Raw genomic sequence first — 21,591 nt, forward strand, 5'->3', positions numbered from 1 at the left:
CTTTATGTATATTTATTTATTGTGTGCACATCAACAACAAAAAACCCATCGAAAATCGTTTGCACGCACGTCTGGAACTAAACAAAGTTGGAATCTATTCAGACTCGAAGACGGACCCCACATCTTAAGACGTCACTCAACTATCAGCCTTAAACGTTCGTCTTAAGAGTAGAACAAATAGAAGGTTGTTGCCCTCCTGTTTAACTACCGGATGTATCGTGCCAGCAACCATCAATCTTCCTTAAATAGAAACTTGCTTACCGTTTGACAAGAATTATCGAAACTTCGTGTTTACTCGAATTTCGAAACACTACGAAATTATTAATACCTCGCGTGTCAGCATCGGTTGGTTCGCATACGAATCCCGTAGTGAGAATTTACGCGGAAGAGACGAAACTCAATTGCGGCTACTTGTGAAATACGCTCGTTTAATAAGACTAGAGTAATTGTCTCTAACTTACAATGCGGTCGAAGTTTCCATTTCGGCTGGCGCAACTAATGTCAGAGTCCATAGCAGGGAAGTTTGCCTGATTGAATTAAGAGGGGTTCGTCCAGCTTCAAACTTCTCACTACCGAATTGATGAAGCATACCCAGGGTAAACGTCGTTACGAGATTACTCGCGTAATCAATTTACTCGCTGAAGGCACGCGCGACGTACCCTCGCATTATTTCAAATTTTATAACGAAGTGAATGAAATTTATTACTTTTTAAGATCGAGATGATGAGGGCTAGTTTGACATCTATATGTCGTAGAAATTTCACGATATTCCTTTATTTGTCTACAAAGAACTAAAACAAATTAAGAAAGTAGAATATTTTGAGGATATATGATAAGGATAAGGATTAGAAAATAAATCTACTGGACAATAAATCGAAGTTTCAAACAGCAACAAAACATGTACTAACAGTTATTCTTTATTACCATTAGTGCAATAGTAAATACTGTTACGATACATTGTACAGGAATGGTGTACGATCGGCCGTAGTACAGGGTCGTTGTAATTATAAATTTCTCTACCATGGTAATCCGGCTGTTCTCTCTACATGGTTAATCGAGCCAATACGAGCTCGCCACAAACTCGTCCTCTAAATCGCACGACGAGTTAATACTATTGTCTCCCTATAATAGCCTCCGTGTCTCCGAAGAATCAACCTTCCTCTTCTCGATATAACAGTGTCCGCACAACAATCCTTCGTTTTATCCTTCATCTATCACGGTAAAAAATATACAAAAAGTGAAGAACTATTTTGGCCAAATTTACGAAATTTCCTACCTCGCGAAGAATCCAATGTCGAATCGATTATCAATAACTTTAAATCAGTGTTAATCGTTCTCAATTTTGGACAATGCATTTTCTATAAAATTTCAAATCAATGACTTTCTAATCTATCCCAATGACCACGGTTGTCATACCAAGCGCGTTTCACCGTGGTTGGGAACGTTCTCCATGTTAAATTCAACATTGGATTTTCCGCGCTGCGAATGCACGCACGTAAATTACGCGAAGGCACGCGGTCCTCAATAACCGTTTAAACGCGTTGGCCGATCGCGGGTATTTTCCCCCCGGAACGATCGCCAGAGCCATTCTTTTTCTTTTTCTCTTGCCACGATCTCCATCGTGCTCTCGCTGTGATTCACGTGTTCCCTTCTTAATTCTAATTCTCTATACTGGCAAGTTACCGTGTATGTTTATACGTTTACGTGTATGTACGTGTATACTATATGTTATGTTTCTCTTATTGTTCATACGTCAACAACGACTACTCCGAATAAATTAGTTTTAAGGCTACGCTGCTCCTCTTTGCTCATCGATTACCCTAACTACCTAACGAATTATCGTCGAGTACACTGAATGTTGAATTAATGTACATCGAGATCCATCCTTACGACCAGCAACAATTTCTCAAAGTGGCTTGTATTATTCTTAAATCTTGTAGCTGGTCGCGTACGACGGACGCGAATAACTTATATGCGCTTACCGTATAATTACAAGTAACATAATGACGAGAAAATGTTTATCTACAAGGAGATGCAATGACGGGGAACGATCGATGCGTACGAGCTTGACGATCGTCGATTTGTCGCAGACTCGATCACCAGCAAGAGATTAATTGATCCTTGAACTCGCGTCATCGAGCCAGATGCAAAATAAACGCGATGGCTTAGTCCACATCGCGATGAATTACGAGCGGACGAAACGGAAAAGCTGTTGCGACTGTCGCCGGCTCGTTACGCATTGTTCGGCCGCGATTATACACAGTAAGGGATTTATAACGAAGTTACTGCTCGTTAATACGCTAATTATACAGTACCATTCACACGTTCGCATTGTCACGCAATTACTCGCTACGTACACGCAGGCACGACACGCACGCGGCATGGACAACAATGTCGACAAGGAATCGAACAATTACGCGTTTCATTATTTACGAGAGATGAAAGATTAAGAATTTCCGTTTTCCAACACGTGATATTTATCGACGAAACTTTGACGACTTTGCGCTCCACTCTCATTCATACAAGAAGAAAAGGAACTAATATGGTTTTAGAAACGATCTGTCACTCTACGAAGATCATGTAGATTCTCATAAGGTTTTTCTAAAAGTAGAAGCTTTCGATTTAAACGTTGTTGAGAAATTGAGTCTACGCGTAAGCTTTGGTACCATTTCAGGGTGGAAGATCTGTTTAGAAAACACTGGTGGAGTATCTTCGCAGAGAATTCAGATAGTTTCCGATTAACACGAGCGGAGGGGGTACATGGCTCAGTCTCTTGGATGCACCTGAAGAAACAATGACAATGATTACTTTACTCCCGCTCGCGCGTTGAGAGTTACGCGAACGTGTGGTCTAAAGAATAGCAAACTCGAGCGCGAGGTACTAATTCTACGCAGACGTGAGACGGTTTTTATGCGGTGCGTGTTATCGCACTCAGCGATTTCCCATGACATTCGCAACGACTCAGCACTTGATTTGGAATTGAACTGGCGAAAAAACGAAAAAGAGAGAAAGACTCTAACGCAAAGAAATAGTTTTGCGAACTGATAAAACATTAAGAAAATCAATATTCTTCGCTTGTCGTGATTTTATTGCACACTGACGCGTAATTGTGATTAATTCATCGCTGCAAGGTGAATGAATCTGTCGTGGAATGTCATCGGAAGTTACGCCGGAAATCGCTCGGAGAAATGGTAATCTCGCACGGTCGCGCGCAATGCGAGAACCGAAAGAGACAGGAGACTTCATCTGGTCTCCGTCTGGTTTCCCATTGTATACAATTCGGCACGTTGAACACCACGTTTGGAAGGCATTTCAGAAGGCATTGAATTCCTAGTGTGTATTGTCACGAGTTGTCGTCCATTATGCCCTGACCTACCTGCGTATGACTTCGTGAAAGCGTGACTCACCTGTACAAAAAAAAAAAGAACACTCTCCTCGTTCGATTCTTCAATTGAACTGATTGCTTTTCAGATCGACTTACATTGTCTCTATATATCATCTGTGTAAAATCATTTTCACGGTATTAAAAGTATCAAAAAGAATATGGTTAATCCTAACGGAGATGTGCGAACGATGCTTCGTTGTGTTTACGATCAAACTGGCGATATTGTAAAGTCTCGTCAAAATTGCTGCAACATGAGGCGAAAAAATTGCTTCGAGTTTTGTCATCGAAATTGATTTTGGCAGTGTTGTTACTTTTCTTCGAGCCCCTCTGTGTTTTTCACGGTCCATTGTCGAGACAGCATGATCGAAAGAACGCCATTAACGTCGTGGATCGATAGAAGTAAGTCGTCGATGATCCGGCGGTCGTACGAAAGAAGCGGAATAAGGAGACGTTGAATGTGTTTCAAGAAAATGATGTGCGACTGACGTCGACGAGACTACGCTACAAGACTCCTAATGCAACGCGTTAATGGTAGCCACGATTGTAGTCGGTTGATGCAAATTTATGCCGAAGGAAATTGAAGAGGGATCGCTCGTGGCCTTAAGCACGCCCGATGAATAACGAAGGACGAGCCGCGAAAGAAAGTTCCGGATTCACCTGACGCGTGCTCGCGAACGCAGGTCAAGGCCGTTGCGATTTCATCGATCGGACACGTCACGCACGTCGTTCGTTTATTGGGAAATTTTCGTGGTCTTGATGTGTCGTTTATTTGTAGAATCGACGCGTGATCGCGAATAGCAGAACTTCAGACAAAGTACAGCCTGCAAGTACACAGAGTCGTGGCGACTAAAAACGAGCAAAACGTGCGACCATGTATTAATATCGATGATCGTATTTACTGTCGCGCGAAAAATTCGCTCGTAATCGACCTCGTCCGGCGCCGTTTGTTAATACCGAAATAGCGTGTCTCGTATCGGCCACACATCATCTCGTTAACTTCGCTCAGCGTATAATCGATGGACAGTGACTGGTTGCTCCTACGCGCGTTAACGACGGCCTGGTTGATTCGACGACGATTCTCTGGGCGATCGGTGACAACGAACAGCGCGACTCTCGCGTCGAATCATCGTTAGAGAGATGAAAAGACGGACGAAGCCGGAGAGTGGCGCGAATTACAAATTACAACGATAACAGGAGATTCGACGCGAGTGAAAGCTGGACCGAGAGTCGCTGGGAACGCGGTTTTCCCTCGAGAGGGGACTCGAACCAGGACGGTGTCTATATGAATATTTGTCGCTTCGCGTTGTTTTCTCTGTTCTCCATTGTGTTCCCTGTCGAGACAATCAACCATTCAAAGTGACAGCTCGCGCGTTCTACCGCTTTCCCCGCGTTTAGTCCGCGGGGACACGAGCGGCGAGCAAACGCGTTCTTGGCGACTGTACTTCTCCCAAGGTAGACGACCTCTTTTCTTAGTAGACGAGAATTTTTTACGCGAGTCGAGTCCTACTTGGACGGGCCTACTTGTATACGGGCAATGTTCGTGAAACGGCACTCGTCGAGTCACAAAGTCATCCGGAACGGGGAAGTCCGGTTATTTCAAGTTCACGGCCTCGAGGTCGTCAACCCTGCAACGCGAATCGGGCACGGATACTAGATATAGAAGCTTTTCTCTGTCTCTTTTGAAGGCGATCGTATTATTAAGGATCGACGGTGTTTGTATTAAGAATCGCACGAACTACGAACAGAGAAAAGAGAATGCTGCTTCTTGGTAATGATCCATCGATGCGATGCTTTTCACGCTGGTCGCTTCGTATACAGTGTTCTTCCGCTTCGTGGACTTCCGCGTCTGTTTTACATGTTTCACGAGATTCGTGAATCTGCCTCTTTCCAACACACGCTTTCGACTTCCCGTCCACTGAATCCTGTCTCGATCTCTCTGCCTGCGAGTCGAGTAACTCTAAACTGACCGACAGCGACGGTTCCAACGGACTAAACAGAGCAAGCACGCCGTCAGAGAAGCTCGACTGTCGGAAGCGGCAGGTCAGAGAAGTCGCTTAGCAGATGGTTTCCAGCGGAGCGGTCTTCGTGCTCGGATTCTGAATGACGCTGTCGCCCATGCTGGGCATTCCGTGACTGGTGGTGCTCAGTCCGTTTCCCTGCCTTCCAGCGTTGGTCCTCGGGTTCCTGTTGCAGATCCTTTTCAAGGCGGCGCGGACCTGGGGCTGGCAGCCAACTACCGCGAAGATCAGCACGCCCTGGAACGCGTTTATCATGTCGGTGAAGTACCAGATGTATTGAGGACCACCGACTGCCCACGAGACCACGTCGGCTACCCAGGTGACGCCCATCACGACCACCAGCTTCATGCACACACGGCCCAGTGCGGCTCTGAAACAGAAACATTAGATCCTCGTCAGAGCTAGGAAATGAGTATTTAGTTTGAAGATGATTGAGTGCTCGAAGAAGTCGTATTAGAAACTCTATAGGAGACTACGGTCGAGATTGCCCGTTAGATCTCGGATCTTTCTACAAATTCGTATCTTTATGAACAGAATTTTACGAAACAAATTCCAAGCTTTGATATTTCAAACGTTTGCCTTTTCTTCGGATCTGAAACGATTTTATGGTACTATCTCTAGAAATCAATTAAGTTGTTAAAAGAAATATAGAAATGTCTACTCGATTGCCCACGCTAGGGTTAAGAGAAAAAGAATCCACAAGGTCGATCAGAATTTAGGGAGATTCGTGGATGGTTTGGATAATTGAATTGGTTAAAGCGATCATCCGAGGGAATACGGGTTCGCGTAGTTGACACTTCGCTCCGAGAATCTTAAGCATTTATTATTAGTTGCGCGTGAAAGGAATTTTTTTGAGTCTGGCTTGCTTGATTTATGACGGTTATTGTGCCTTGAATTCAAAGAACGAGGAATGACAAGCCAGTGATTCAGAGATCTATGGAGATACACGTTGGTTTAAGAAAATTCTCTGCACATTTATCTTTCTCGTTATACGCGGAGCATATAGGAACGTTATTTTTCATGTTTCGTAAAGATGCTGTTTTATTCGTGTTACGGGGATATCGTTCAGCCGCGACGCCGCAGGTACCGCGACGAATTTCCGGCGACAAAAAGCGACCCGATTCAATTAGCGCTGCGTTCAATTACGATGAACATAAATCAGGCCGCAAACGTATCCGTTTGTTCAGCGTGACACGTTGCGCCGCCACGAGTAATGTATGCATCGCATTGTGGTCGAAGTCAAAGCATTATTAATTCGTTCCGGCTGAGTATTCGCAGCCCGTTACGGTGTTGTGTCGCGAAATTATAGCGTTATAAAGGCCACGGAGTCCTCTTTCCCTCGTGCCATTCCCCATTTCAGTACTTTCGTGGTTGCCCAATCTTTATTATCGCTGTCACAATGTTTTCCAACTTATAACGTAGAGTTGAACGTCGATAAAATCTGTATAGTGCGTTGTAGTAGACAATTTCTAACGCGTTCTTTTTCTTTTTCTTTGATATTTCAAATTTTTTATACAGATCCTTAATTGTTCAAATTTATATAGCGTGCTGTAGCCAAGAATTTCCGAAGCCTTTACCTTAATTTTTAATCCTTCGCGTATCCCATTTTTTTCCGAGTCTATAATTCAATGAAAACTTTGAAATTTTGACACGAAATTCGCCTGACAGATTCGACTTTTATAATCGATCCCTCCCTCGATGCCACATTTAGCAGGTTGCCATGTGCGAAACTGGCCCATGCAAGTAAGTTCGAATCAGGTCGACTCAGCCGTTTCCACGCGAGAACGGCAACTCTCTCGCCGCTTTTCCGCTTTGCTTACCTCTCCGCTCTCTCGCTGTGGTTGATCGCCACGTTATTTTTGAACCACCACCGGTTGCAAGCCGCGAGATGTTTGCATATTCCCCGCTCGTAACAATTAGGCGGCGCCTCGAAAATAGAAGATTCTTGCATCCAGCTATTACGAGATGCCACGCGACCATGTTACGCATACGTATTATGATAATTACGGTTTAATGCGCAGTGGAAATAAAACCATCAAAGGCAGAAACATAATCTTAATACGCCGGCTGTCGATTAGATTTTACTACATCTTATTTGAAATCAATTAACTATTTGTAACCGGCGGAGGATAAATTTTATTCTACTCTATACATAGCTCTTTTAAAGTCGCTCTTTTTATTATATTCCATCTCAATATAAAAACATACCAGATATAATTATTATTTAATTTTCCACAATAAAAAAAGAAGAATCTGTATAGTGCGTTATAGTGGTTATATTTCTAACGCGCTCCTTTTTTTTTTGATATTTCAAATTTTTTATACAGGTCCTTAACCCTTAGAGTGCTATGGATGCATATATGCGTCTGGCGAAAGTCATCGGTGTGGACTAAGGACGCATATATGCGTTTGTCAATTTTTCCGAGCATCTACGCAGAAGTAATATTATTACGTTTTTGTGAGATAAATATAAATGCATTTCAATGTTAATGCCGCGTTCGAAGAAACTGTCTTTTTTTTTTTTATTTAATACTTTGCATTCACAATTTGTCGAATTTGGACATTTGGTAGAATAATCGTGCCGGCACAACACAATTATCAAGAAGAAAACGTGTTGTTTGTGTGAAAAATAAGAGAAGGAACGACAGAAAATGCGATGTCGGATTATGTATCGATGATTGTTCTGAAATTTTTCATGCACAACTGAATTATTAACTTGTGTTATATTTACTAAATTTAGTTTTCTAGTTTATTGTTTTCTAGTTTACTACCCAAATTCTAGTTCATTGTAAATTTCAATGTTTATAATGAATAATTAATACTAAAAAATAACGCTCTTGAATCATTTAATCTCGTGCAAAAGAATTACTATAACTTATTACGATTTGCGCTTTGAATAGTCAATCAACAGAGTTCAGTATAGCGAAAAAGTATTCAGTCCACGGCGATCGTCAGCGCTGGCAGCGTGCCGTCCGTACGGATGGCATAAGCTCCGAGTATTCAGCACTCTAAGGGTTAATTGCCCAAATTTATATAGCGTGCTGTAGCCAAGAATTTCCGAAATCTTTATTTTAATTTTTAATTCTTCGTGTATCCGATTTTTTCGAGTCTATAATCCAATGGATCTCCACGTCTTGGATAGCACAGACGTCTAACAAGTCGAGCAAGAAATCTGATATTGCCACGTGTAGAATTATTTGTCTTTCAAATTGGAACAATAGTCAACAAGACGTGACATGGGTACGAACGCAGACTGATGGAAATATCGTCGGGATTTCGTCATCAATGATGCAAGGCTTTTATTATCGATCCACCGTTATACGAGTATGTACGGGTAGTACCGGTTCGTCGATTATTATTCGGATGAAAATTTTATCGTGCGGAGACTACTGAAAAATTCATCGGCGTGCACCGCGGGCCGATGGTTTCAATCCAAACAACGAATTCGCGGAACGATCGGCGCATGAAAAATCTCTACGGCTATAATGATATGCGAAGAAAGCAAATTAGACACGCGTCCACGAATGCAGAAGGTGAACTCGCGCGTGCAGGATGAACCTTTCACCGTGGTGGGAAACGTGGAGGCGCGTGATAAGCATGAAGGCCCATCGAACAGCGGAATGCAAACAAACGGTCGATCACCTGTGCGGGAACAGCTGCACCCAAGATCCACGGTACACGGTGAACGCTTGAAAGGCGAGGAGAACATGAAAGAGAAGATTTTTGAGAACGTACTTGACCGATCAAAGCCCCGTCGAATCGGCTTTGTATGCCAAACGACGAGCAAGAAAGCAAGGACAGCGACGGATAATGGTCAAATTTTATATACCCCTTATTCCTCTTTTAAGATTTCACCATTTCTGTTTATCAATAGTGTTCGTTTACTGCACTTGGATCATGGTCAAGTCGAACAGTCTGTCTTTGATGTTTTATCATCTTTTGTTTTGATCTACTACTTGCTATATCTGGAGCCTCGTGACGACTGACGCATTGAATAATTTTACAGAATAGCGCGCACTTGCTTCCTTTCAATTATTTGATACTGTGAAAATGAAACACAGAGTTTGGTAAAAAAGAAAAATGCTTCGTTAGAAGATAAAAGTATGCCGGTAAAAATATTAAGAGGTATATTGTAAAATTTGCTGTTCAGAATAATTCTAGTATATTTTCAGTACATTCATCACGATTGATTTTAGGCATAGAAATACAAGCAAAAATATTCTTAATGCCACGTATCGTATTCTATGGTTTGGTGCGAGTTGGAGGTATATTTTAACGTAGAAGGCCGCATTTCGCACTACTTCTACCAACGCCATCTCACTCGAGGATTGCATCCTCCGTTCTACGTCGTTGCTAGAAAATTTGTGGGGAAACGAGTCGATGAACAGTTTGAAAGATCGAGCACGAAATTGAGAAGGGTGGGTTTCCATCGAACCGAGGCGGAGGAAGGGCGAAGTAAAGTCATTTGAAGCAGACAGCCATTCGTATTTTTGTTCGACGCTTCAAATTAATGCCACTCGCCGCGTTTGGAAAGAAAGTAGGATCGCGGATCCAGCTACGTGTTAATTGACGTAACGAGACAGAGGGGTGAATATGGATTGTTAGCGTCTGTCTGAGACTGAAAATATCGACGGCATCTAATAAAAAGAAAAAAAAAAGAAAAATAGAAAAAGAAGAAGGGAGAAAGAAAGAGGAAGAAAAAAAGATCTGGAAACGACACACCGATGCATGCTTCGATCGCTCGTTACACTCGTAACGCGGAACATGTTTAATGAGGACCATTTCGTCTGGACGTTATTATTATATGGATGTTCTTTATATAATCAGCGTGAAATAATGAAATAAAAGAAAGGAAGAAACGTTCAAAGTGCTAGGTATTACGATTGCAATTTATGAGAAACTTTGCAGCTGCATAGGAAACACCACTGGTCAGGGTAGAGTCGTTCGAGCTTCCGTTTATCGCAGTCTATCTCGATAGATCAAACACGATCTTGGTGCGATCAAGATTTATTTCGAACTCTCTGTGTCTTCGAAGAACTTTTAACGAAAAAGATGGAGCGACGTTTGTGACAAAGAGATGTGATTTTCTCAGAAATGACTCATCAGAGTCGAACGGAAGAGGAGACACGACAATACGAAGGGCGAAGAAAGGAACATCAAACGAAATACTGGCTATAAAATAAATTTATCTATTACGTTTGTAAGAATTTATATTAGTCGTGAACACGGCTAAAGCTCGTCGACCGGCATATTTTCCATTGCTTCCGCGAGATCTATCCGGAATCTCTGAAAGCTGGCGAATACACAGGTATCCACTTTACGATCCACGAAGATTTTCCAGGAGAAAAGAGACGATGTTGGAACAGTGGGAGGTAGAAAATGGAGAAGAAACGAGAACGATGCAATTGTGAGGACTGCATCTACCCGCATCATCCAGCTGACGGTTATAGCGCGTGTTTTATCGCGTTTACGTTTCGACCGGCAACCTTGTCGTTTCTGCTCTGAACATAATTCAAAAGTAAGTCTTTTTCTTCTTCTTCTTCTTCTTCTGTCTCCTTTGAACGGTACGATACACCGACGAGGTTTTATTTGCGACGCGTTTATTTTGGCAGCGACGCTGAACTTTTAAATTGCGAGCAAGAAGCTCACGACCGGCGCGTCATTCATTGGTCGCTACGTGAATGAATGATTTCGTCTGAACGTCGATTCTCTATGATCTTTTATTTTCTGTGATCCTTTATTTTCTCAAGCGCAGAACGATAATGTATTATAACGAGATATTTTCAAAACGATAAATTATTTATTTATAAATTATTCGCTTCTACCTTCGCTTGTTTATTAAGCGAAAGTGGCGTTTAAATTCTTCGTTTTATTCGATTAAACGCAAATTATTCGAATATTTTACGTTATAGTAAGCGAAACATCGCTTTTTTAATGGTTTTTATGCGCATTCCAAAATCGGACATTTTTATTGGAACTTGCTATTCAAAGATGTCTCGTAAAACATCATTTTTATACGAGTTTCTTATTTTCATATTCGATATCCGATCAAATATTTTCAAAGCCTACTGTAGGGAGTGAAGTGAAAGAAGTTTAGTTAACGTAGACCCATGCATCAACCTTGACAGAGATCAGAAGAGTTTCTATTTTTACGTATTTATTTTCTTTTTCTAAAAGTGATCTTGTTCGTTCTCGTCTTCAATTGCACCCTGCACATTCGCGACTCGTTCGAACAACATCAACTCGTTTAACGAGTATTCTTTCATCCAACGTATGTATTTTTACGTCTCATTCCTTCGTGGCACCTTGAAAAATTGCAAATATTTGCGATAAATCGAATAAGCATCCGAGCGATCCGTCAAAATAACAGCTCGCTGAAAGTTACATGAAAAATATTGCCAACTAACGCACCATGAATCAACTTTTCAACGAGATTTCATTGAAATCGGGATCCCTCGACAACCGTATTGTTTCGAAAAATCCTTTAAACAAAATCAATCACCTTTAACGGCATAAACCACCGGTTTAGTCACCTCTTCCATCGAAAAGCGACCTTCGCCTTTACTTTCCATGCTATTTTAATCAACTTACGCTTGTAACACGCGTTATGCTTTCCATTCAAGTTTCTAATTTCAACTTCAACTCTCGCGTTTATTCTTCGATTCAAAGATCAACCGATACAATATTTTGCACGTGACACGGTGTTAGTTTTCATCTGATTACATTGATTTAAAAACATACTGAGATATCAAACGTATATTGGCGGAATTATAAGAGGATTATAAGAGGATTTCTACTTGAGGATCCGGTCAACGACACAACGTCCATTTCGATCATCATTTTCACGGCACAATAACAAAGACAAAGCTGTAGGAACTATCGAGACTTCGGAAAACTCGAAGAATGCTGTCCGTAGACGAATGGGTCGGATAAACAGTAAATTCTTTGAGGGATACGTCCAACCGGATGTGAAAATATCGCGTTTCCCTATCGATCCTTGGCATCGGGCGACGAGCGCCGTTTGACGAATCGCATTTTTTTCAGATATTTATGCCTGGCAGCCGGTAGCTTTTTTACAGAGCGACCGGGGCTCAAAGGAGAATTTATTTTATCACGGCCGCGCCGACAGATATCAGGCATCGAATCGTTATTTTCCATTCGCACGCCGTCCCTTCGAACCACCTTTGCTCCCTCGTCCCGTCGAAATTGATATTGACGATCTCAATTTGCGATTCTCTTTCGGCCGAGCCTCCTCTCCCATCACTTTCACTCGTTCTCTTTCTGCCAATACAGAGGAACCGGGACACACGCTGGTCATAATGGTGAATAGAGATTCTTTCATGTTCGTTTTCTCGCTTTCTCCGTCCAGTTTTTCGCTATTCGTAATTTTCGAAGAGCTCGCTATTTTTCATTCGTCAGCCGGTTATCAGTTAATTCGAATATTCCAAGCTCTTAGATCTCTTTGGCGTTGCTTGAAGGATACGAAGGATAGAAAACAATGATCAATCTCTCTGTCACACAATATTCCACCTTCGATCGAGGAAACTTGTATGTATCGTAGTAGGTTAATATTGCAACGCAAGGGATTAGACTTCTCGTAAAGTTTGGTAGAGCCAAACCAAGCCCTTCTTGCACGATAATTCAAGTAACAATATCAACCTACTCGTATCTTTCCACAACTAGAAAATTTAGAAAAAGAAATATAAGAAAATAAGTCAATTGATTTTCTGATATGTAAAATTCACCTGCGTGGATCTTCGTTTGTTTTGTTAACCATTCCGCCAAAGAGTTTATTATATAGCGTTCATAACGTGACTTGTGACTTGTAAAATCTCAGGAATAATATTAGTCGAATCGTGTAAGAGGGCTCAGATTCTCTATTTATTCCAATCTCCCTTTTTTTATTGATAAATACGATTTCATCGAAGAAGACTCGTTGTTTCCCACCGAAGCAGCTAAGAATCACCCTCGTTTATTTCCTTGGAATTCCGATCGACACGGAAGCGCTCGTAAATCCCCACTTCCGAGGCGAAACGGCCTCGCCAGATTTCGAATGGAGACGCGATTCACTTTCTCCGTTCCTTCGTCTCGAGATAATTGCTCGTTAAACCACGAAAGAAAAGGATGAAGGGAGGGGAGCGGGGGAACGGAGCGACAAGATTCGAAGAGTATCTTAATTTAAGTAAACATCCCGAGGTTGAGCGTTCGCTGATCTCGATTATCTATGGATTCCGTGTGAACCGAATGCAGCAAACCGGTTATCCTTGATATTTATCATCGGCCCCGAGCGTTTTCCTTCGCGCCGAAATAAAGCATCGTTCGCCAGCAGCGATAAAACAAGAGCACGAAGATCATTACGCGTTTGTGCGCCGCCTGTTCCTCTTAATCGTTGTGTATCGCTCGTCTCACTCTCGAACAAACAAACCAGCACTTCTTTAACTCGGCTATATCGCCGACTTAAACTCCTTCAAAGTTTACCACCGAGACGCGTAATCGTTTCCCCCTTAACTTCCCGAGGAAATGAGACGCGGTTGCATCTCGCGGTGATTAGCAAGGACGCGCGCCTCCAAACGTTTCCTGGTAATTTCCGTTTATCTGAGAACTCGGTTACGAGATGGTATGAGTGTAAAGTGGGCAAGATTGAACTGTAGATAATACTCGGGTCAGAAAGAGGTTTCTCCTTATCTCCGATCTAAAGTAACTGGCAAACTTTTAGCGTTTTAGGCTTAGCGCTAGATCTACATCTTCCGTAAACGTAGCTACGGTCTAACGTTGGTAAGATTCTGAAAATAACCCGGACGTAGCGTAAACCGGGTCTTGCGTGTACCCACGGAACCGACGAAAGTAAAATCTTGCACGCAACGTGACGAAAGTTCGATTTCTACGCGCGGATCGTCGATTTTTCTTCTTCTCGATCGTTCTCCGAAAAGATCGTCGAGCGGTACCAATGGTACACGTTCCTGGAAGAAATTGGCCAAATATTTACGCGAAACGAAGACCGCGTGGCCGTTCGCGAAGCACAGAATACGTTTACGAATTCGACTGGTCGATTCGCCCGGGAACTTTTTAAGGTAAATATTTCTTTTTCTCTCAGGGATATACGGTTTGAACAGTCATATCCGTCGTGTGCAAGACTGGCGAGTATCCGGGAAGTAACGCGTAAACCAGATCGGAACTTAATTTAGAGCTGGCAGATTCGGCGGGACAGTCAGACGCGGTGAGCCGTGCTCCGCGATTTTCCAAGTCGTTCGGTCGAACTGGATGAATTCGCTTACCGTTCTGTGGTGCTCTTCACGAATTCGCCCTTCCATAGACCACACGTTAGCTCGCGGGCTGTCGCTGCGAAGAATAACAAGTTCACCGCAAGTAGGAAGCCAATGGGACCGAAGAAGTACGCCAAGATCTCCATGTCACCTGCGGAATAAATTTTTAGTGTTCAGTATTTAAGGAAATTTTCTTAAATATTAAGAAAATATATACACGACGTGCATTCTTAAATAACCACGAAGAAATCACATCTCCGATCGAATATTAATTCAGATATCGTTGAATATTTTTTCCTCTACGGTACTTTTCACGGTAATGTCGCTTTTATTTAAAATATTCAAACAATTCAAAATAATGTCCCGCTCTATTTGCAAGGATATTTAAAAACCGGAAGAATATTTTAGATCGTATACAATCAAATTATCGTATTACGATTTATCGGTCAATTATTATTTCAAATATTCTTCGAATAGGAAAAAATATAATTATACCTCATCGAAAATGTGGAAAATAGATAAAAATATTATTCTTCGGAAATGACGATAGTCATACGAAAGAAACAATAGATGTTTCCATCTACCATTCACCGCGTCATTGTTAATGCAAGCAGCTGGAGTGTCGAAGAAGAAGTCGGACCTGGAAACGTTCTAAATATCTGGATGTTCGCTTCGAGTCCGCCTGCGTGTTCAATAATAAACGTTCGGATCGCTTGAATGGCGAATCGGTTTATCTTTACGACGTCCGATTGGAACGTGGTCTGTGTACGCGTTTCGATTCATCGAACGCGGAGGATCGTAAGAAACGAGCTCTTTAGCTACTCGTTAACCGGAAGTCGTGGAACGCTGACCGTCAGCTAGCATTAGCGATTAAACTTATTACGCGAAATGTCGCATCGGGTGAACGATTATGTGGCTGCCTTGTCGTGATCTGCTCATTACATTTCGAACGGCTTATCAACGGACGTGAAACGCGTTTCAAGCTGGTAGACTTTAAGATCTGGCGGATATCGTAGCGATATCTTGCATCCAATGTATCGTACAGCGAACTTGAAACCTGTCGCCATTTGCGACAAGATTTTTTTCGGCGTTCATAGTTCTTCATAAATCACTCTTATTTTTTTTTCTTGTATCTTTAAATAACGAGCGATGTGTTCTCGTTCTATGTTTCTTTTGATTAGTTGATCGAGAATATTTATTAACTCGAATCTACCACGGTATTTTAACTACGACGCGAACAAACTGTTCGAATATCGATCAACATTGAAAAATTGTATATGTTTGCGCGAAAGATATCCACCAGATGTTATTAGCGTGTAAAGTTAACTAGAAACATGTAGCTAATTCGAGGCAGGAGTCCAAGGACGGATTCCTTCGAAAATAAAAAGAAATGGGAGAAGAGGAATTTCGTAGACGAGAGCAGAGAAAGAGGAAATTTCATCGAAGATCCTTCGTATGCGAATAGCAAAGGAATTAGAGGACGAGTTCCTGAACAACGTGGCAGCATAGGAAGAACAACGGCCAATACCATTCGATAATCGATGACAGACAAATAAATCCGGCGACGACTGACGATGCCCGCGATTTCACGAATTCCGACCTCCTTCTGATTCTCGCCTCTCTATTCGCGGAATCGCTGGTCACGAATCGACCAATTTCCACCGTCTTTGTTACGTAAGGTCTATTTTTGTGCCGACCTGACAGCTTTATCTGCGTTTCTAAATGAGACGAATTGAAAGGAGACAAACACGCCGTACGCAGATTTGGTCGCCTTCATTTTTCCCACGTCTACGTTCAACAATTTTTCGATCAAATTTCTCCTATTATAGAATTTCCCGATGCACAGGTATATACGGTGGTATGGTGAAAAATTTGGTATCGCTAGAAAAATTCACAGAATCCATGGAAATTCACGGAACGTATAAAATTCTACAGAATCCGTAGAAATGAAAAAGATCGCTTCAGAATTTTGCTATCCTAGAATATCCTGCTGCCAACGATTGTATCAAAATAAAGAATATTATTATTAATAGTTATAGCGTTAATTTAATAACAAAGTTAGGAGTGATTGAAGAAGTGCCTCGAGATTTTTGGCCGGTAATATAAACCTTCGGCAGACAAGATGTTTAGAATAAAGAATGGGGAATTAGTGGGAAATACGTATCGAATGTTCGCCAATGTTTTCAATGTTGTGCTTGTGGTTAATTTAACGGTCCGAATGATAGGAAGAAGAATCGTTCCTGGGGGAGTACGTGCAAGGACAGGGGGATGAAAATAAGATGCGGCAAAAATATCAGTGGGTGCTGCAAATAGATCGATAATTCATAGAGGCTGGTACAAATCGCAGAGTCGGGCCTTGCTGACAGCAACAGTTTGTTTTCCTATCGTCTTAAAGCGTTGGAAAAGATGCTCAAAAGAAACGAGCGCGTCGTCATACTTAATTCCGCGCGTCTGCATGAGAACGACGTAACCTTCCTTCATTTATTTTCACGACATCATTACACTACGATTATCTTCAACGATGATACGTTGTCGTCAAAAGATTCAATTTTGGTGCATACACATGTACATTGTATGCATATAGTGTTTCGTAAAATTATTCGAACATTTATTGTAGAATACTTTTGTGGATACATACAAAATAATTAATGCAACATTTTTGGAAAGTTTAGAACATGTTTGGAAATGCATATAAAGGTAACAAGACGATTACTGTGAACATACGTTTCTTGAAAATATTATATCGTTTCATAAGGAAATAATAGACGCACAATGCCTTTTGTTTTATATTAATTCGTTGAATTATGCACGAACGTAATAATAGAAATAGAACGAAATGGATGATACCTAATTCAATAAAACAATATAAAACAGAAATTGTTGTTCATCTATTATCACCTTATGAAACGAAAGAAACTTTCCGGACAACCTGATATAATTAGAAGATAAAGATGGTTTCACTAAATAGATACGCGTATCACAGATTATTGATACACATTGATACAAATTGATTCGTTCGCTCAAATATTTTTTTATCTCTGGGTAGAGTACGTTTGTAATTAATTCTTTCCTGTTCTCTATATACATTTTTGGATATACTACAAATTTTTCCCACTTAACCATGATAATTGTGTTCCATTACAATGCTAATGAAATTTCAAAATATTTTGTATAACACATACGATACATCTACAGAAAGATTTTACAATAAATGTTCAAATACATTCGCGAGCCGGTCTACATATATGGATGGTAACGTCGGAATCAATTTGTTAAAAGGACCCGGCGGACCATGTGTATTTTAATTACTTCGTCCGATATTTTCAATATTCCACGTTTGGATGTCGTTAATTGGATCCATTTGTTTCCCTTTTCAAGATCCGATTACGAGCAGCCCGGGTTTTCGGATATTTCTCGTGGTTACGCTTCCGCCATGGCTCGTGTGTCATTATTCTCTGCAATTTCTATTGCTTCGTTACGCTGTTCGCTCGTTATTCGAACCGATCTCGAAAATCGACTTTATCGTACGAAAACCAACGAGATTCCAACTGGATTACCGTTCTGCACCGAGTTGTCATTCCTTCGTTCAAACTGTTTTCCAGAACAATTTGATTATTCTTGATTTTCACTTGTGTTTCTTTCCAATAACAAACACATTCGTCCGCGTTATATTTTCTCTTTTAGTAATCTCATTTTTGTTTGTCTAACAATATCGAATAATGGCCAAATTTTCTACCCAACGGTGATATCTTTTAATTCGAGTTTCTTTGTCTCTCCTTAATAAACTCTAAAATGAAACTATAGCCAGGTATGTTAGAAGGAACTTAACAGTATCTGCTTTCATTGTAGCATTTTGATTTTATCGACAAAAATTTAATCCATCCTAGCCCATCGTATATACCAGGATCTCGACAAGAAAAATCTCAATTATTCCTTTCTCTACCAAGTTTGCTTGTAAAAGGAAATATCAAAAATTGCAGGTACTTGCCTCGCTTCTTAACTATCCGAAATCGTCTCTAAAAGCCGCGCAATTTCAGCCCTAACAATTGCTGAAAGGTCACGAAAGCGGGGTCTGTTCCTCAATTTTCTCGCAAGCAACGATTTAATCGGCCGACAAGCTATTCTAATTTTTTGTGAAACACAACAGAGGGAAAGCAGCCGGAAGGGAAGCCGGTGGATCGGTAATAAAAGTAAAGTAAGGTATTGGCGCGCGAACACGCGAGACACGATCCTCCGCGTGCCGAAATTACGGTAAATCACGTGAGCCGGTACTTATCGAAACGGCTCGGCGTTCACAGGGAGACGGCAGAGAGGGTGCGTGTCTGGATCCGTTGGTAAGATCGCGAAATCCCGGGAATTCGCGGGAACACCTATGAATATGAATACGTTCGTTCGAATGTAATGCGTCTGGTCTCGGGGCTGGTTTTCGTGAATACCACGCTCTACGTTCCTCCTACCAGCCAATCTGGTAAGTATACGCGCAGAGGGAAGCGCGGATAACTAGTTTCCGAGTAAATTGATACGTCGGTACACGTACACGTTGCGTTCGGCTTTTCTCCCTCTTACTTTCTCCTCTCCGTTCATCTTGCACAATATTTTCATGCGCGTGTACCCTCGCGGCGAGGGTCGAGGAACAGGTGCCTTTTTCCTTGATAGTTGTAATCTAGCCGGACAATTACCGGGTCGATAAATAATTGCAGCCCTTATCGAAATCGTGCAAGTTGCCATAACCACTAGGGTGGAAGGTTTCGTCCTTCTTTTTTCGTTCTTCTTTCTTTCCCCTTTTCTTTTTTTCTTCGTCCGTTTGACGTTGCTTGGATAAAAGTGTGGAAAACGTTTCGACGCGTCACGTTACACGGATGAAACAGAAAAACTTGCGGTTCCGACGAAACACTGGCGTAGTTCGATTTTCCCGATCATCAACCGCGTTTTCGGTACGGTACAGCGACCGATTCGAGCGCTAAACGCTCTTTCATTCCGAGATCGTTGCGCTTTTATCGAGCTCGCGCGGACGAACGCGAACAAAAATGTCCCCGTGTTTCATCCCCTTTCCGCCGCCGTCCGTTGCGGTCAGCCGATGGACAGTGCGTCGCTGATCGAATAAAGAATACAGCTTTTTTCTTCTTTTTTTTTTGTTAGTTCGTATGCGGGTCGCGGTCGCCCTTTTTTCTCCTCTTTTTTTTATACCAGAAAAAAAATGGCTCTATTAACGTATCGGTAGTTAGTAATTGGGCGGTTTGTCATGCCGACGGTAATAAAATTTTAGCCGCGGTCGCGAAATCCATTCCGCTTGGCGAGCATCGGTCGAATTTTATGGTAAATAAAGAACCATACAAGCCTCGGACCCGTTATCGGGCCAATTCCCTCTGTGCTAAGCGGTCTCTCCGCTCTTTGTCTCTCTCTCTCTGTCTCTGTCTCTCTGTCTGTCCCTCCGTGCATCCCCATAACCACGAGCGCAATCTGCCAGAAGCACGCTCCCAACGAGGGCCCCATAGCCACTTATCGGCGAGAGGGTCGCGCTCGTCCGCAAACAAACTCATAAATAAAATCCTTATGCCGCAACTTTCACGGATGGCGATGCATACGCCACGGAGTGAGAGAAAAAGATGGAGAGCCGGTTGATATCGAGGCTGCAGCTGACCCAGTTGCCAAACGTTAATCCAGTGGATATGGCGTGGAGTGAAAGACCATCCCGAGGATTTCGTGACTGTCAACGACACGCGGGTATAAATAAACTTGCTCTTGGATCGATCGGTATTTCACGCTGAATCGCGTCTTCCTCTGTTGCATAGGAATTTTAAGGAGATTGAAGATTGGAGGCTCACTCACGTGTTCGAACATTTGTGAAGGCTTCTTATGAATGTATCGTGTACGGTACACGAAAGAATATGAAGTTTCATTAATTGTTACGAGACTCGACTTTCGTGGTTATATTTATTATCGACGACTCTGATATAAATCTGAAAATGTCATACAGAAATTACAACTACATATTTCACAGGGATCACGAGACGCAGATACGAGATTTAAATAGCCCAGAAGCGTAGCCTACGCAGGTTATTTAAAGAAAATGGGAAAGACAAACGATTTTTGAAGAAAAGATTCGTTAAGTTGTCGATGGGAAAACATCAAATTCTAATTAAATCAACGATCTAATATATTGAAAATTCAGCAAGGAAGAGATTCAGATCTTTCATTAGGAATTTTAAGGTACATGATTCAGTTTGTACGATACTATGAAAAATATACGCGGCTGAATCTTTCGTTCTTTATTCTGTATAAGAATATCGTGTTATGAATGGCAATGATATTAATTTAAGCGATGGTAAGTTACTTCTCGAGTTCGTAGAATCTTGTTACAACGTTAATTTCATCTTCCTCCGGCGCGGTTAATACACCCTTACAAATTTATTCGCCGCACCCAAGTTCTAGCCTGGAACGACACTTTTCATCCCCTGCGCGCCTAATTTCTCAGTAACTTTCGCACAGTGCGGCCGGAATATTGTACACGTACAATACGTTGTTGTTTTCCAATATTTTCGTGTTTGTTTCGAACAGTCACATACTGTAGCAACCATCGTCCAAGTAATTCCGCAAGTTTTTATTCCTCCATGCAACCAACGATAAGTACCTATTGTTACTGGGATCGTTAAAAAATATCTTACTCATCTTTCATGAATAAGTCAATAATTGTCAGAACAAAGTACACCTTGACTTAAAAAAATTTCACCGAGAAGTCAGGCTGATCAACTTCAAGACGGATTACGAATCGCACATTCATTACGCAAGCGATTATTACAACAATGTCCGACTTCTTCTTTCAAGGCCCCTAGCAAGAAAATCACCCCGTATAATCGGCGTCTGTTCCTCAACCCGATTCCAACAATTTGTTCTTGCATGTAGTCTCACTAACAATAAGATATCC

The 21,591-nt window shown here is 41.7% G+C and overlaps 1 protein-coding gene across 1 annotated transcript in view; it reads right to left on the minus strand.

Moving 5' to 3' along the window:
- The window catches only part of LOC122577918 (probable G-protein coupled receptor Mth-like 1), a 154,168-nt gene continuing 132,577 nt past the window's right edge, over nucleotides 1-21,591 (minus strand). The window contains exons 6-7 of the mRNA XM_043749621.1: nucleotides 14,679-14,817; nucleotides 1-5,773 (exon numbers count right to left, since the gene is read on the minus strand). Of these exons, the coding sequence (XP_043605556.1) occupies nucleotides 5,440-5,773; nucleotides 14,679-14,817 (473 nt within the window). The 3' untranslated portion in view covers nucleotides 1-5,439. The remainder of the gene's footprint in view (nucleotides 5,774-14,678; nucleotides 14,818-21,591) is intronic.

Source organism: Bombus pyrosoma, linkage group LG3 (assembly GCF_014825855.1).
Source record: "Bombus pyrosoma isolate SC7728 linkage group LG3, ASM1482585v1, whole genome shotgun sequence".
NCBI classification, from domain to species: domain Eukaryota; kingdom Metazoa; phylum Arthropoda; class Insecta; order Hymenoptera; family Apidae; genus Bombus; species Bombus pyrosoma.